Source organism: Protobothrops mucrosquamatus, unplaced genomic scaffold (assembly GCF_001527695.2).
Source record: "Protobothrops mucrosquamatus isolate PMUCROS unplaced genomic scaffold, P.Mucros_1.0 scaffold195, whole genome shotgun sequence".
Lineage (NCBI taxonomy): Eukaryota > Metazoa > Chordata > Lepidosauria > Squamata > Viperidae > Protobothrops > Protobothrops mucrosquamatus.
Genome location: NW_015386551.1, coordinates 462,554 through 481,566, shown reverse-complemented (window position 1 = coordinate 481,566; position 19,013 = coordinate 462,554). Strand labels below are relative to the sequence as shown.

Below are 19,013 nucleotides of genomic sequence, written 5' to 3'. Positions count from 1 at the left end.
TTTTTAAAAATCTCTTGATTATGAAATTCATTTCATAAGGGACTAATACAGAGTACTGACAGGCTAGAAAATGAGATAAACAATTTCATAAAGAAACAGAGGAGAGTAGACTGCTTCCAAAAATGTCATAGTCCAGGAAGAACCTTAAGTTTATGAACTAGCTCAATAAATAATCTATGCAAAAGCTGGAATGACTTGCCTTATGGATGAACTGCTATATAATATTTTTCCCCAGCTTGATGCCTCCAGTTTCTATAACTAACCTTCAACCTATTTGCAGCCAAAACATTTTGAGAACATCTGGTGGGGAGCTTCTGATGGGGAGTGTGGATCTGAGACGTGCATATCTTTTCATTGCTGATGTTTCTTTCCTTCTTTACACAGGGAACTGAATGGAAACAATGTCACTCGGATCAGTAAACATGACTTTGCTGGACTGAAGCAGCTGAGAGTTCTGTGAGTGATTTCCCCCCAACAACATAATCACCTTGTTCCCCTTCTCTGTCTCAGTATCACTCAAAGTTTATGCCAGGTGTTCCCTTTAGTTGATGGTGGCCCTAGTTCCGTAACAGGATTGGTCCCTGCCTCAAAGAAGATGCATACGCCTATACAAAGAAACAGGACTTCCACTTACTAGTTTAATAAATGTGCCCTTTGTCTTCCTGTTTTCCCTGTTTTTCCCTTTAGGTGTTCAACTTCTGATTCTTGTGTCATTCTTATAGGCAGCTGATGGAAAACCAGATCAATGTGGTGGAACGAGGAGCGTTTGACGACATGAAAGAACTAGAGCGACTGTGAGTGTCTCAGGGCTGTGGATGTGCTATGAAAGCTGGTGGTGGGAAAAATGCCAGAGAACAAAAAAGAGATGCAATTTCCTAACAGATACCTCCATTTTTTCTTTTCTACTAAACCATGCATTTACAAGCATGAGTTAGGGTTCCCATTGGACTTCCTGATCCTTGATAGATTAGAAGTGGAATTAAGCAGAGATAGGGAGAACACACCTTATGGTCAAAGGCAATCAATTCCATTACTTAGATCAAGAATAACTTCTCTTTGCCCCCACCCTCCTGCTCATATGAGCAGATGGTGCAAGATCTGTGTGTTTTTACACTCATCTTGAACAGCTTGGCTGGCATTTGTACCCAGATGCTTCTCAATCTGTTTGCCATTCTTTTCAGGTCCAAAATAATTTTCAGCAAGAAGCATCCAATCAGAAACAGTGCACAGACCTGTCTCGGCAACATCTGCATGTTTTCTTCACAGCAACTGTAAAAAACACCACTTAAAAACTTGCTGCTTCTCTCCTGGTACCAACTCTGCCACCCTCAGAAAGCTAGAACAGTCCCAGTGCAATGTTGATTGATGTCCAATATCCTTAGAACCTGTCACTATTTAAGTTGGCAGTTCTTATAATATAGATATGCCATATCTATATTACCAGGGACAATGGTAAAGTGCCATGGACAATGAAAGGTTTCTGTTTACTTCTGGATGGATTTTCTGTGTCACGTTAGCCCTTTCCTTTATTTCTGTACTGTTCTACACCCCACCCCACCCCAATTATCCTCTAGAAAAAAAAACTGCCTCCATGGTATTATTCTATGACTCAGTACCTGACTTGCTCTTGCATCGTTAATATTCTCTGCTCTTCAGTCTTGATAATAGTCCAAAAATATATATTTAAAATACACATACTTTGCAACCAGAGTAATAAAATTAACTATGCATGTACATAATCATGCTATGGTGTATATATTGAGTATTTCTATTTACAATATTTGGTCATTAACTTTTTCATCAGTTATTATCAGCTAAATCTGCAAACACATGCTGATGCTAACAGGAGTAATTTGTCGAAAAGTATGTCAAAAACAGAAAGCTATGGAACATGAGTAGAAAACCACGATGTATTGGAATTTGAATCTGAATCCAGCATTATTTTACGGCATAAAATATACACAGGATAACTACTACTAATTATACTTTTTTATATATATAGGGTAAATTTTGATTTTTTAATACAATTCAAAAGTACTTATTCAACGAACATGTTGTCTGAGTTTATCATTCACTAATACAAATTGAATTACTAATCCCTTATTCTTTTCTCCATCCATTGATAAAATAAGTCCCAAGTTTGAAAGGATTCTGTTTCTTCTTTTTCTTTCAACCCCAGAGTAAGTCTGTCCATTTCTGCACAATCTAGTATTTTTTTAACTATTTCTTCCTCTGGTGATATTTCTTCATTTTTCCAATATCGTGCGAATATGATTCTTGCCGCTGTTGTCACATGTAAAATCAAGTATATACTTTTTGTCAAGCTTTTCTGGCATTATACCTATTAAGAAAAGTTCAGGTTTAAAATCTACATGTTTTCTCAATATCTTTTCAAGCCAAGTATGTATTTTTGTCCAATATCTCTTTGCTTTAACATGTGTCCACCATATATGGTAATAGGTACCTGACTTGTGATTACATTTCCAACATCTATCTGACATATTTTTAAACATTTTTGCTAGTCTTGCTGGTGGCAAGCGCCATCTGTAAAACACTTTATATAAGTTTTCTTTGTAAGAGGTTGACATTGTCAATTTATAATGTCTTTCCCACAAGTTTTGCCATTTCTCTAAGTCTATATTGTATCCAAAATTCTTTGCCCATGTTATCATTGTTTCTTTTACTTGTTCATTTTCCATTTTCAAATTCAATAAAAAGTAATACATTTTCTTAATTAGCTCCTCATCAGAGGTTAATAATATCTGATCAAACAAGGTCTGTTCTTTATAAAATCCATACAATTTAACATCTTTATTATATCTCACTTGTATTTGTAAATATGCCCACCATGATAGATGAATACCCTGATTTTCCATCTCTTGTTTAGATTTTAAATTCCCTTCAAAGTTTAGAATATCTTTATATGTCCATATTTTCTCAAGACTGACTAAATTTGGATGTACAAATGCTTCCATTGTTGAAAGCCATCCTGGAATTTTCAAGTATATTTTACATTTTATTTTTTCCCATGTTAGTAATAATGCATTTCTAATATAGTGGTTTTGAAAATATTTATGAATTTTATTTTTCCCATACCATAGGAAAGCGTGCCAACCGAGTTGTAGGTCATGTCCCTCCAAATACAACAACCTTTTATTTCTAAGAGTTATCCATTCTTTTACCCATGTTAGTATTGATGCTTGATAATATAAAACCCATTCTGGCAAGCCAAAACCTCCATTTTCCTTAGCTTCTTGTAACATTTTCAGTTTAATTCTAGCTTTCTTTTCTTGCCAAATAAATTTTAAAATTAGACAATTTAAGTCTTTAAAGAATTTTTTTCTCCAGTTTTATAAGTATCGTTTGAAATAAAAACAATATTTTTGGTAATATATTCATTTTCACTGTAGCAATTCTTCCTAAGATCAACAATTGCAAGTTTTTCCATTTTTCTAAGTCAAGTTTTATTTGATTCAGTAATTTTATATAGTTATCTTCTTTTACCATTGAACATCTTGCTGTCAGGTATATTCCCAAGTATTTAACCTTTGTGAGTATTTGTAATTCTATTTTTTCTGACTTTTTTTTTTGTTTATCTGTAAGATTTTTAACTATCACTTTAGTTTTTTCTCTGTTTATCTTCCATCTTGCTATCTCTCCAAACTGTTCTATCTTTTCCAATAATTTAGGAATCATCTCTAAAGGTTCCTCTAGGATGAATACCAAGTCATCTGCAAATGTTTACAATTTATAAGTTTCACCTTTTATTTCTAGTCCTTTAATTTCTGGGTCTTGTCTAATATTTCTATTTAAAACTTCCAAAGTTAAAATAAATAACAATGGAGATAGTGGACATTCTTGTCTTGTGCCTACTAATTATTCTTAAGAAGGCTTTGAAGCTTCTTTGCAAATATAATAGGATTTTCACACAGCTTCACTGATGGGTGGGGATGGGGATGTCCAAAGAAGCAAGACAGCAGATGCAGTTTCACAATTCAAACCTTGCCCCTTTTGTAGAACTTGGATTGTAAAACTGCATTCACCAACTGGCCTATGTAGGCTCTGCCACTAGTGTCTAATTTAGAGATGCTATGGAACCAGTGCTTAAGATTATCAGAGGAAAAGAAAAATCTTGGCATCTGTAATGGCTATTTCTCCATATAATTGGAGTATTTAGTGGAAATCACTAGCTTTGATGGCATGAGATACATTGAAGATTATATTGTGTCACAATATAGGATATAGTAGGATATTTTATTGTAGATATTTTACAGGGTTTGTGTTTGTAATCCTTGCCTAATGTTCATATTTTATTGCACATATCTGCGTCCATTTGCATAGAGAGATTGATAAATATGGACTAGGAAAATTATTTTTTTAAGATCAGGGAAGCATTATCCCATTCTAGTCATAACATTTTGAAGATATCTTGCAGAAAACTGACCAAAAAATTGAACTGCAACTTGTAGTCAGTACTACATCATCCCTGGGTTGAGGAAGACCACCTGCATCTAAATGTATCTATGAATGCTTATGATGACTTCTTTTTCCACCCTCCATTTCTCTAGACGGCTAAATAGGAACCAGCTACACACTTTGCCAGAGCTCCTCTTTCAGAATAACCAAGCATTGTCACGGCTGTAAGTAATGTACTGCATTTTGTTCCTAGCTTGTTGTGTAATATTTTGCAGCTTGTTCTCCTGAAAAATGATAGTGAATTGGTGCTGCCATTCATTCAGGCATTTAAGTTGCTGGGTGTCAGTACCATGACTCAGATGAATTGTGCAGAAAAGTACACTAATACAGCGTGAATCCTTGGCTGTGATTGTGTTTTGTAGTTGTTGAATAAGAAACAGATAAAGTTTGTTCAGTCCCTACCTATAGATGTTGTACTACCTTAATATCATAGATACCAATTCAATATGAATCAATGTTTTTGCTTCCCTGGACTCCTAAGATCCTTCTATGTTTTAAGGAAGTCAAAGGCTATTTATTATATTGTCTATATATCAAAGCTTATGCACTATATATGCTAATGTGAACATACTATAGTTCATATATAAATACTGGTACTATGAATTTTACCAAATGATATTTTAGGATAATAGCTGAGATACGAAAGTTGATTGGTAATCAGCTACTCATTGTCCCAATTGTTCAGTTGGCTGTATTTCTACAGGAATTTTTGAAGCAGTCTTAACTTCTGGTTGGTCAGCAAATTAGGCATTGATTAAGTATGAAAATTGGGACAGGTAGCTACAAAGGAGCTCCATTGCATATCCATATCCAGATACTCAAGTACTGAAAATACAAAGGAAGGAATAATTTCTCATGCTGCACAAATGTACCTGGGTTGAAAGGACATTACAATTATGCCTCTTGCTAAACTGATATTGATACATTTTAGTAGCATAGTATTTGTATACATGTATGACTCTTTGTGTACATTACTGTGAAGTATTTTCCAAAATGTTTCAGATGAGGAATTCATGAATGAGAATTGGATTTCTATCTTGCAGGATTAAATGCTAATTTAAATATTTCATGTTTCTCATTAAGCAGATATGTAATTTTTTTGTTTCAATTTTTAATTGTCAGGGGCTAGAAAAGAGAAAAAGTGGATCATACTTTTTTTTAAAAGTAACTGTAAATAGATTAAAGGCAAAATGTACAAATGTAAAAAAAAAATCCCTATACATTTGTATCCCAAATGGTTGTCCTAAAATGTTTAAACTTCAATTTTTTGGTAAAGCATCTTTATCATTATTATGTTTCTGTGTAGCTTTTCTAAATGCAAATGTAGCAATAAGTTATATAATATGTTTGCTTCTATGATTGTTAACTATTAGCAAAACATAACATCATGCAAGGGGGGAGCACCTGCTGAGGCTCATTATCACATATCGGAAGGATGTGAAAAGAGCTTCTGGCAAAGCATTTAAATCAGAAAATCCACTTATATAATTAGTGAGTGCATCCTCTCCAGTTACTGAAGGCAAGAGCAGAAGTAGACATATTAGATAGTATTGAGCCAAAGTGGAAGCAAAAAGATGACATCGGCTACACATAAGCTTTGGATTTTTCAGAATTTCAAGAATGGCTGACTACAGTGGCTGTGTTTGTATAGCATGCTGCACTAATCTGTTGGGGTACATGAGTTATCTGGGGACACACCAGCAAATCATCACTGGATCTCAGTTGGATTTTTTTTTTAACCTGTTGGTGAAAAACTGAAAATTACACAGTGTTCTCGTTGTGGTCTGAAGCATCACAGAGAGATTGCAGGGTGCTTTAGTTTCCCAGTCCTTTTTGGCTCACATTTTTTGTTGGACTGACATCTTTATCAAGGAACTGAATGAACTTTTTATACTTCTTTCCTCACAACAATTTAGTGGGGTACTGGTCTGTACTGGGAGAAACTGACTGGTTGAAAATGAGCTCCTATGCATCTGAGGGCAGGGGATCAACAATAAACCCACCAGAGATGGTGTCCTTAGAAAACTCCTAGTCTTCAGGGTTGCTTTTGGCTCGCATCTGAGTGGAGGCAGCCAGAAGGCAGAAGTATCTCAAGTAAACTAAAATCACCAAAGTTAGGCGGCAAAATCTGGATCACCATAGAAAATAGGTATGGAAAGTCACTTTACTGTTATATTATGGTTGTCCATATTTTTACAGGCCAGATATGGTGGCCCAAATTTAACTCCAAACAATTTTGTGTCTAGCTTGAGCTAAAATCCTGTTACATTGTTGACTGGGTTTTCATGTTTGTGAACTAAATCAGCACATCATTTGAATCCAGCTGATAAATGATTTCATTTTTTTTCTGTTTACTTTCTCCCTTCCCATTCCGCTATTTCTTCTGTGCTATGTTTTTCTTTTCAATTTTTTCCACAACATATACTTGAATAAAGAGTATTCTTTGTACCTTAGGATGGAATAGGAGTTTTTAATAAGTAAAATCGATATTTTAAATGATTTGTAACTTGCCCAATTACATGTGTATGTATAATTAGGCCATATTTAGGACTTCTCAGGGAAAAAGGTTATTGAAATCAGAACTGACTATTGATAAAATTTATTTTTATTACGGTACATTTTTATTGTCTAAAAATGTTTATAAAAAATTGAATATCAGAGTTGTTTACATAGCATGTATGGTGCCAGGGTGCCCATAAATACTTTCCTTACATTTTTAAAAATGTAATTATTAAAAAAGAAAAAAAACTGGAAGACAGATATTTTATAAGTGCATAGTATTTAGTTCTGATATTACCTCTGAAGCTCATAATGGTAAGTAACAGAGACATTCTTGGGAAATTAAAGTGCTTAAGCCCAAGCCTTTGAATCTAAGTGTGGTCATCTTTCCAGCAAAAAAGAAAAACTTGGGCTGAGATAATAGAAGTCATGTTGAGTAGGAGGAGTAGAGGGAATAATAGGACTCAACCTGACTAGTTTGTCTTCTAAAAATGTTTATGACTGGGCTTGTCCATCCTGGATCCTGGTGATATTTTTGTGAGACCGTAGCCATGACAGGATCTCACAATTCCAAATATGTATATAGCCTACCGCCCCCTCCAATTGTTTTGGGAATTATGAACTAATGCCACTTAAAATATATTAGGGACTTGTTTTGTGCCTTGCATACCTGAATGGTACAGTTCTGAACACTCTGAATATGTGACAAGTTATCTACTAGTGTCTAAAATCCATTCAGAGCTAAGGAAGATAAATTGGTAGTTCAGCATAATATGGTAATTTTATTGTTTATCTACACAAGCCAGATTTTAGTAGTCTATAGTGGAAGGAGGCAGAAAGCCCTGTTTTCTTTATCATGCATTTTTGGATAGTCTAATAATGAAGGAATCCAGCAGTCTCAACCAGTGGGTGGCATTCTCCCTCTGAGGAAGGGCAGGGCTGAAGAAAGAAAGCCAAGCTATCAAGGAGAGATTTGCTTCCCCCCCCCACACACAATTTTCCCTACCTTTTAAGAACCACCAAATTGATTCCTATGGAATGCCAATTTGGCCTGGTAATAGGGGCTTCAGTCTCAGGGACAACTGGGGAATGGGAGGGGGAGATGTGCAATCCGTTTCCCACTGCAGTCCAGGACTTGCTTCTCATCTAGATGGAAGATCTTAAGAATGAGTATGAAAGGAAGTACCAAGGAGATGGTTTCCTCTGTTTTGTAAGGAATAATATAAAAGGACAAGAGCAAGGGTAGGTCTGTGCTAGCTCTCTAAAAAGCTTGGTTTCTGAGGCAGCCGTTGCCAAGGTAGCTGATTACTTGATTTGGCTCACTGCCATTGGCCAATGACTTTCCTCCTCCAAGTTTTTAGACAGTTGCCCACTGTTGTTGGACAGTATCCCTCTAATAAATAAAGCCATAGCCGTTTCTAGATTTATGAGGGGATCAGTACATGTACATGTTGTGAATGGATTAAGCCTTTCCACACATATCTATGTGTCCAAATCCTCCACTCTGTTCTAGCTGGATCTAGCTGACTTTCATCTTTTTTTCGTGTTAGAATACATCTTTCAAACTAGATTATATGTTACATTATCCTTCATGTTTCTAAACTTCATTATGTCTTCAAGGATTTCTGGAGAATACAAATTGTAAATCAGATCTACATAGGATTGTATTCTATTTAAGAGGATTTTTCTGTCTTCTGTTTATTGTAATGGTGCATATGTTTGCTCTGAACCTAAAGCTTATGGGAATGCAAATGGCTATATGATTTAAGGACCTGCATGCATTATTTCTGGTGGTGCAATGTATTTTTAAATGTTATGGAATTTTACATATCTTAATTTCTTCTCAATGCATTGAAGTATTTTGTTTGTTTATAGGTTACATACATAAAGGACAAGTATTTATAATAAGACACAGTACATAAAAACCATTGAAATTTACAGTTATACTACAGCAATAAATAATAAAATTGGCTATCATGCTGAATGTCAGTGGCTCCATGCTGCTCATTTTCAAAATGAAATGGGTAACCTATAAACAAACAAAATACTTCAATGTCCCCCCTAGTCCTTCTTTTCATTAAATTAGACATACCTAATTCCAGCAACCGTTCTTTATGTTTTAGCCTCCAGTCCCCTGATCATTTTTGTTGCTCTTCTCTGCACTCTTTCGAGAGTCTCAACACCTTTTTTACATCATGGTGACCAAAACTGGATGCAAATAGTGAACAAACACACAGTTACTTTTTAAACACATTCTCATTTTTTCTTTGCATTGTTGTCCTATAATAAGTCTATGTGATCACTAAGAGTTGACACCAACTTGACAGCATATAATCATTCAACCTAAAATAAGAAAGATAGGCAAAGCTTCCAGAATATGGATGAGACATTTAACAGTGTGGTCTTTGCCATTATTAAAAACTTCCTCTCTCTGTGGATATGGTTCAAAAGGTAATTAAATAACTATTAATGATGCCCAGACTTCAACAATTGTTGTCATATACATTCTTTTGAAGCCATGGATATTTTTCACATTTTTACTGAAGAGTTTGAAAGATTTTGTTTCTAATATGGAAATTATCTATGAGACATATTCTTATAATTGGGGAGGGAGGAACCAGTTACTTGTGTTGACAGTAGTAAATAGGATGAGGTTAGCTGTGACTTTGATGAAGTAAGATTTCACTGTACTGTATGGCAACTTCATCAGTAACATGATATAAAACAATATAATATTTCTGCACTTCTAGGATTATTATAATATTTGCCAAGAAGAGATAGGGAAACTATAAAACAAGCAAATTAGTACTGCTTGTAGTAATAATGGTAATAATAAAAACACAAAAAATATAATACACAGTTGATGGAAAATATGTTGCAATAATAGAATCATACAATATGTATGAGAGGCATTGTTGAGCTCGAAACCTAGAATAGTTTTTTTAAAACTTTCCAGATTTGTGAATAGCACAATTATCTGCTTCTCCTTCTGTCTTTCTTTTATGGAGCACATAAGCCTTACTATTCAATTCTAACCAGAATCACCTCGAAGTATGAGTTGGGAGGCAAATAGAAAGAAAGAAAGAAAGAAAGAAAGAAAGAAAGAAAGAAAGGAAGGAAGGAAGGAAGGAAGGAAGGAAGGAAGGAAGGAAGGAAGGAAGGAAGGAAGGAAGGAAGGAAAAAGAATACTCAACATAATGAAATATTTACATTCTATCATGGTACTTTGCTATTTTCATGATGGAATGGAGTATGGCAAAGTCCAGTCAGAGCACAAAGAAGAATTGCAACCAAATCACTGTCACCCTTAACTTGGCTGTGTGTAAAACACTCTGAGGGCAGTTAAACCTTGTGTAATTCTAACAACTAGTTGTCACTGTACTCTTTATTAGACTCATTTTAAACTTTTGCAAAGCTTGGCAACTTCTCAAGTCACTTCAAAGGACAAGCAGATACTGGTTTAACTGTTAACAGTTTCTGCCAAGAAACCACTTAGATGGATGGGAAGGGATTCCTAGCATCTCTGTGACATTACTTTTCATAGATGTAACCATGACAACCTGGTTTGCAACTTGTTTGATATTCATTATGTAGCCTCAGTAATTCTTTGAGTATCAATGTGCAACACATAGGGAGAGGGCTCCCATTAATTGATGTCTATTTCATTCTGCTGCATGACTTTTTGTTGCAGACAGGTGAAGGAGAAAAGTAATGAATTTATTTCCTCTCTGTCATAAAAACTGTTTTATAAAAGGACTAAAGGAAATATGGATTAATGGTCAAGACAAAAATATATAGATTATGAATAATAACCTACATTTCAGATCAGCTACTTTGCGACAGTTTGTGGATAAACAGACTTTTCCTCTACAAAATACATTCTTTGCTAACTAAAGTTGTGTTTCAAAGCACTATGATTATTTTTGTTCCTCTTCATGTAAGCAATTAAGAAACACAGCTTTAGAAGCTGTGTGTTCCTAAGTGGTGCAGCATTGCTGAGTTACAATATTTTCATGGTATATATATATGGTATGGGTATTCTTATGTATATACATTTTTTTTCTTTTAAGGAGTTCAAAATAGTCAAGAATTCTATTTCTTTTTAGCTCCTTAGCTGATCTGCATGAAATGTGGGAAGCTCTGATTTGCTGAACATCACACAGTCAGCTTCTCAGCTCCACAAGACAGACCTCCCTGTTGTCCCATACTACAATTTGTCTCTATAATGGGCGCACATTCAGAGGTCCTATGGTGCATACAGTTTCCAGAACCCCTCCAAAAATTGCCATAAACATATTGTTTTTAATATGTTTTAATATGGAAATGGCATATTCTATTTAATGTAATTTAATTTGCGTTAATATTAAATCAATTTTTGAAGTGTGCTCCTGGCCTGCGATTGAAAGGTCAAATGTGGCATTCAGCTTCCCCAAAGGTTGCACATCTCTGCACTATGTGGATCATCATATGTAGTGTTGTGTATGTTCCCTGGATGGGAATAACTGAAAGACAATTATATTGGGATGGAGAAATACATGTCCTTAAATCTCTTTTCTCATTAATGAACGTTCAGAGCCAGGAAATGGTGCTTGTCTGATAGTTTGCTGGAGAAGACCCAACCCTGCTGACCTTATTTCAAATGGGGTTCAATTAAATTGTCAGCCTTGGACAGATGAACAAAGGGCTAGGCCTTTCCTGCTCCTTTCCTGCATCTCACATTTGCAAGAGGACCAGTCTCACTGTGAAAATGAAGAACTGTTCAGTTGTCAAGGTCACCTTTTTGCTTTGGTAATCATGAGCTAAATACATTTCCATCATTCTTCCCTTGCTAGATGTATAGCTTCATGACCCACAGGGACAGTGACTTTTGTTATTATCTAAGAAAACATATGGCAGGGGACTGTAGTGAGAAGGAGAGCAAATGTTCCTTTTTTCAGAGCATCTAGCATTAAGTTAAAGCATAAATAATCTCTCTTTCTTTCTACAAGTTTGTGGTTACATCCATCTTCAGCCATGATGCAGATTCTATATTATTCCTGTTTTTTTAAAAAAATGCAAATGCATTTTATTACCTGAGCTTGACTTCTCTCTCTCTCTCTCTCTCTCTCTCTCTCTCTCACACACACACACACACACACACACACACACACATGGGAAAATGCCATGCAGTGGGAAAATAAGGACTTTTTTTCACTACTGAGTGAAATCACTCTCTACTCTGTGCTCAATATACAAATTTTAACTATTTCAGATTCTTTGAGTCAGTGAAATCTATACTGGTCTAATATTTGTTGCCCCATTGTCAATGTTTGGGCTACTTCCATTCTGACTCATTGCAGAATGACACTTTCTTAAGTACACCAAAAAAGTCCTCAGAGGACAGTGGGTGCATATGTTGTCCCAATCGGTCCGTCAATTAAAAAAAGGTGCAACTTTCTTGCTTGCATAATAGCCCCTTATAACCACAGGAAAATATTATTTTAATATGTAGTGCATGGAAGCACAAGTACATGTGGAGGTCCTATAGTTTTCCAGCAGGAATAGACAATCATTTATAGGCCCATGTTCATCCTATATCCATTTGATCATAAATCATGTTGAGGATAACCTATGACAAGACTGAGATGGGATGGTGTGTTCATTCTGGCCTACCTTGATCTCTTGGTGCCCTTTAATATCATCAATCTTGATCTCTGCCTCTCTCTTTCTCTGCCTGCCTGCCTCCCTCTCTCTCTCTGTCTCTCTCTCTCTCTCGCTCTCACACACACACATTGTATAAATAAAAAAATTAAAAGAACATAAAAAGTAACAAAGTAATACAGAATAAAGAGAACAAAGAGAGAAAGAGATAAGGAAAAACAGACATGGAGAAAGAAAGAAGCTTCTATTTACCTTCATAGCAAATACAAAATTATCCTTATGATTACAAAAAAGCTCACTTTTTTTCTTTTATCCATGATTTTTCTAGTCATCAAAACCACATAATAAGGGATCTTTTTCTGTTTCATACAAAAAGTCTATAAGGAGTTTCCAGTCAGTCATAAATGTAAATATATATATATATTAAAATAAACGGTTAATTTAACCATTACTGCAAGTTCCACCATCATTACCAACCATTCCTTTATTGTGGGTACTGTTGAACCTTTCCATTTTTGAGCATATGATAATGCATTAGTCATACAGTATGTATATAAACAAAATTCCACTTTTTTTTAGGTACCTATCTGTTGATGCTAAAAAAAAACCATGGAACTTGAGGGCACCTGCTCACTTCAGCCTGTAATGCAACACTCTGATCTGCCTGTGATGTGTCCTTGACTTTGTAATGGGTTACAAAGTGCAACAGATGTAGTAGTAGTAGTAGTAGTAGTAGTAGTAGTAGTAGTAGTAGTAGTAGTAGTAGTAATAATAATAATAATAATAATAATAATAATAATAATAATAATAATAATAATAATAATAATAATAATAATGTTGGAAGGGACCTTAGAGGTCTTCTAGTCCAACCCCCTGCTCCTTGTAGCTATTATTAGATGCTTTTGGCTTAGGAGGAAAACACTATTTAATGTTGGTACAACTAAGGACAACTTAAATCTATTTCACTCAGGACAAAGATAAAATATTAACTTAACATAACAAATATCTCAGTGTGGGTAACATACCTAATATTCTTTTTTCCTCCTATCTTCCCACAATAGCATCCTATGACAGTGATGGCGAACCTTTTAGAGACCGAGTGCCCCAAAACTGGCCCTGCCCCCGCTCCACCCCCTGCCCCACTCCCACCCCACCCCACCCCCACCCCACCTGCCCGCAGGGCCACTCACTGCCTCCAGGGCCTGCCGCAGATCACCCAGGAGCACCATGGCAGCTGCGCCCTCTGCCCATGCCCCGCAGCATCAATTGTGCACAATGGGGTGTGAGGGCAGAGTCTTGTCTACACTGCCTGGCTGCCATGTCCTTGGCTGCACTGCTCCGCGTGGGCCACACTCAGGGGCGACTCTCCTCTGGGGGGCTGCTGGTGAGGGGGTCGCGGGGGGAGGCAAGGTTGGGGCAAGGGCACATGTGCCCACAGAGAGGGCTCTGAGTGACGCCTCTGGCATCCGTGCCATAGGTTCGCCACCACTGCCCTAAGTGGTGGGTTGAGCTGAGAAAGAGTGACTGGAGCAAAGTCATCCGGCCAGCTTTCATGGCTAAGATGGGGCCACCGTCTCCTGGTTTCTAGCCTGGGAAGCCTGTGCTGCGATTAGATGCAAAGCACAATTTTCATTCTATATTACAGGTAGTCCTCGATTTGCAACCATTCGTTTAGTGACCATTCAAAGTTATAATGGCATTGAAAAAAGTGACTTATGACCGGTTTACACACTTACGACCTATGCGACATCCCCATGGTCATATGATCAAAATTTCAGGACCTTGGCAACTGGCATGTATTTATGACAGTTGCACTGTCCCAGGGTGCTCTTCTTGCTCTTTGAGACTCAGTGTGCACTCACAGTACTGGAGAGTATACTCTGCAGCCTTTCTGCAGCCATTTTGTTTTTAAATTAACTGGCTCCCTACACTCTCCGTTTCCTATTCTTATCATTGTGATATTATTTAATTCCAGATAAATTGGGAAAATAATCATTTAGTTCACCATCTGAATGCAAATACGACGCTTTGTTCTTAAGTAACTAGATTGCGTATGAATGTTCCATGCCATTACAACCAATATTAGAGGTTCCAGTATCACAAGTTCCATACAAAATCTCTCTCCTTTTTAGGCAACATTCAGATTGGGGAATTTAGTGCTTCCTTAGAAATTTCCTGGCATAAATACAAAGTTGAGATAATGTCAGATGACATGAAGTAAATAACCCTACTTCTCTATAATCACTTACATTGACCACTAGGAGGCACCGCATGATCAGTTTCAGCCTTATGAGGACTCCTTAGATATGAGTAGTTCTGTTGTCAGATGTTATTCTATGAAGTTTAAACCTTCTACCAGGAGTTGATCTCACAGATTTTCATATTTTAGATGACTACATAGAGTACATTAGCTTTAGGAACTATCCAGCTTCTGGCTCACCACCTTCCCTGAAGTTCTCAGAGCAGAGGATATCAGTGTTATAGATTATATCATGGCCCCATGTATGAAATTGCTTCTATAGCCACTTAGTTCTCCTGCTAAGAGATGAGCAATATTTTTCTATTTTAGCCAGTTATCTCTATGAATTAGGAACACTGCCTCCTTGTCACGCTCATCAACCCTTTTAATGACTAGATATGATGGGTAACATCTGAAAAGTAAAATTGTTAATACAGAGTGGTGGATTAAAGTGAATTGTAGGTTAAAATTGGATGCCAGTAAGATGTGCAATATTTGATTTAAGTAGTTCCCATCATTCCCAAGGTAAAAGTTTTATTATTCATTTTCATGTTTTGTGTTCAAAATTTGCTTAGGATTTGCCAATATATTCGTTTTAAATAGACTTTTTAGAGCTCAGGGCCTTAAAGTAAGGCACTTTTCTATTCCAGCAATATAGCAGAATTTTTCCCCTTGATGCTTGGCCTACTGTTGTGGCTTAAATTATTTCAGTGCACCTGACCATTGATCAATGTTGAACCTCTTCAAGTGTCAACTTAGTGAATTATTTAAATACTGCCTCTACTGGCTAAACTGGCAGAAAACTTGTGCATGTTTAGAATTGTAATATTTCTCTTAAAGGAATATTTAAAGGAACTGAACAATGAAAAGTTAATAAAGTAACATCTTTTTGCTTCATTACATGGGAACAAATGGAGAAAAGCCTACTCGTCTCTCCTTAAGAATAGTTTGTTTTCCAAAATTAATGTTCTGTATATAAACATTTAGGGCAAGAAACTACCGAAATGATCAATTTTATTTTATAGAAAGATGCACAGAGAATTGCCCTTTTTAGGACTTAGATGCTATTTAGCAGTATTAAAACACCATCTTCCTAATGCAGTTTAGTTCAGTCAATATAATAAAAATAACTCAAAGTAATTTTCAAAGTAAATAAGTTTATCAACCGTTTACCGAGCAGGCCAATCTAGGCTAATTTGATTTGTGGAAAAGAAAAAGGTTAAAAAACATTACTCTATGCCTTAAGTTGGGGTTATTGGAAGTGACTAGAGATATGAAGCTTCTGTAGTTGACAGATTGCCCTACAGCAGAGTAATGTAATTGCATTTCCTGGGGACATTTGCCTTGTTTTGGTTTTTCTTCCAGTCCATTGGTTGCCTTTTGCTGGATTTCTCTGCTGAACAAAACATATGACTCCTTTTGTTCTTAACTGCCTGAATAACAACTCCTATTTAAATTCCCTTTTGCTTATGTTCTGTCTTTTTCTGAATATCTTGTTTGCTGACATGCTTCCATACTTTTTGGAAATGGAAAGACAAATTTACTGGCAAAATATTATCTGTTTAAACATGAGCTCATTGCAAATGATTATGTAGCTGATTTGAGCCCCAGAAAGTGAGAGCTGGATAGAATTTAATATAAGGTCTTTTAAAATATATATAAAACAGTAGATTTAGTTTATTCTTAATAAGAATACTGTGTTCTTCTTGTGAAATATGTTAATAAGCTGAATGTCAGAAAATATTAGACATAGTTGTTTGGTTTTTTTACTGGCTATATTCACATAATATCCTAAATCTGTGGTAACAAAACACACTTCCAAGAAATATGATGGCATCTGAATTGGTTCACATAGCGTGCTAAGACAATGGCTAAATTATTAAATCTTCATTTCGTTGATGTGAAGCTAGATATGCAATGCATGTCACATATTTGTCATTTATTTTGTGGAAGATGCTTTTCTTCTCTTTAGATGGGAATCGTAACACCTCTGCCTTTTCCATTGTTGTTGCTCCTTGTCACCAAGCTGGCAGGCTGCACACTGTAGTACTTTATATAGACTTTTGCTTCCAATCTTTCCTGTCTTTCATCCTTTCCCAAAATATTTTCTTTCATACATAGACAATAACAAAGATATTACATGGCGTTTTAGGGATTTAGACTTTTTGAAGGTCAATGACAGTTTAAGTCATTTATTTATTCGTTTATTAAATTTATTTGCTATCCTTTATGCTGTGGGGCTACTTTAGGCGACTTAAAACAGTAAGAGGAGAGAAATGAAAAAAAGTGTAAACATAGCAGTAGCAAAATAATGAAACAATAAAATAAACAATGAACATGCAATAATATGAGATTAAAAGATGGGTGAAGGGAAGCAGGGAATGCGGGAGGGGAGGTGGGATCTGCTATTAGTCTAATAGCCACCTCTGGTGTGGGACTCCCCCATTGGGTCCCCAGGCCAATTGGCAGAGCCAGGTCTTCAAGTTCTTGCAGAAGGATAGGAGGGTGGGGGCAGATCTCACTGGGGGGGGGTAAGATGTCCCAAAGGATGGTGCTATGGCAGAGAGGGATCCTGACAGCTGGAGTCCTTTAACTGATGGGATCTGTAGTAGCCCTCTTTGCCAGCACAAGTGACCTGAGGAACAAGATGCTTCATCAGATAGGCTGGATCCATGCCATTAAGAGCTTTAAAGATCATAACCCACCTTGAACTGCACTCAGAAGCAGACCAGCAGCCAGTGCAATTTGCGGAGCAGAGGTGTAACAAGGGCCATTCTAGGGGTTCCAAAGACTGCTCATGCTGTTGTATTTCCTACCAGCTGAAACATCTGAATGGACTTCAGGGATAGCCCTATGTAGAACATGTCAAATAGTCCAGACAAGAGATGATTAGGGCTTGAGTGACTGAGAGCAGGGAGTCCAGATCCAAGAAAGTTCACAGCTGTTGCACAAACTGAAGCTGTGCAAAGCTGTGCAAAGTTCTCCTAGTCTCTTTGAGCAGGTGTCATGAGTCTAGGAGAACCTCTAAGTTGTGGACTGGATCTGAATGGGAAAGTGCAAGCCCATCCAGAAGTAAGGATGACAAAAATCCAAATTTTAAGGTTCCATGTATCCAAAGCCACTTGGTCTTGCTAGGATTCAGTCAAAGCCTGTTGTCCTCCATTCAGGCCCCTACAGCTTGCAAGCACTATGAATGGTAGTGACTGAGTCACCTGGGTCACCTGGCATGGAGATTTAGAGTTGAGTATTATCAGCTTACTGATGATATCTCAACCACGATGATCAATGAACTCACCTGCAGCTTCATGTAGATGTTAAATAGGAGTGCGTGACCAGGGCTGGATTTCTCATTCCCTATCAACATCAGTTGGGACTGGTCTTGGAGAAAGGGGATGAACCAGCGTAAAATTGTGCTGCCTAGCCCAGTTCCCACAACTGGCCCAAAAGAATACCATGGTTGATGTATTGAATGCTACTGAAAGATCAAGGAGAACAAGAATGGTTGCACTACCCCATCCCACTTTTGTCAGAGATCATCCATAAGTCCATGGATGAATGATCCATAAATCATTCTTCTGGGAATCCTTTAAATGTAATACTCTGATATGGCTATCACATCTTAGGAATATTATGTCCCCTTTGGTATGGGGTGGGTATGGATGATTAGAAGGATGCCGAATGAATTATTACTGAATGAATTTGGATTGAATATAAATGTCACTGGCCAGTATGAAATAAGAATGTTGAATATTTGATAATGAGAAAATCAGAAAATGATTAAGGATAAAATTGCAAAAACCAATATATGAAAAAGGAATGAATGGATCAAGAGGAACAGGTAGACTGAGTAAGCCATAGTTGGATGGAGTTGATGAAATCCTCAAAAAATGGAAAGGTGATAAGTTTAAAGAACAAAGGGCAAATAAATTATAGTGGAAGCAAAATTAATTTTGTAAGAATAGAATGATGATGAAGAATAGAACATTCCACCTTTGGGGCAACCATGAACTGGATGACTGAGCATCTCCACAGACATTCGGGATATTTGTCCCTTACTATAAAAATGAGTTTAAAAGAGGAAATAGAAAAGGATACAACTCCTAGAAGAGGATATATTTTTATTTCTGTAATTCTTAATGGACTTTTGCTGGTTATGATT

The 19,013-nt window shown here is 36.5% G+C and overlaps 1 protein-coding gene across 1 annotated transcript in view; it reads left to right on the top strand.

Annotated features, from left to right (window-relative positions):
• The first annotated feature begins 722 nt into the window (after window positions 1-722).
• Window positions 723-19,013, top strand: part of SLIT1 (slit guidance ligand 1) — a 113,306-nt gene continuing 95,015 nt past the window's right edge. The window contains exons 1-2 of the mRNA XM_029283706.1: window positions 723-794; window positions 4,569-4,640. Coding sequence (XP_029139539.1) covers window positions 730-794; window positions 4,569-4,640 — 137 coding nt within the window. The 5' untranslated portion in view covers window positions 723-729. The remainder of the gene's footprint in view (window positions 795-4,568; window positions 4,641-19,013) is intronic.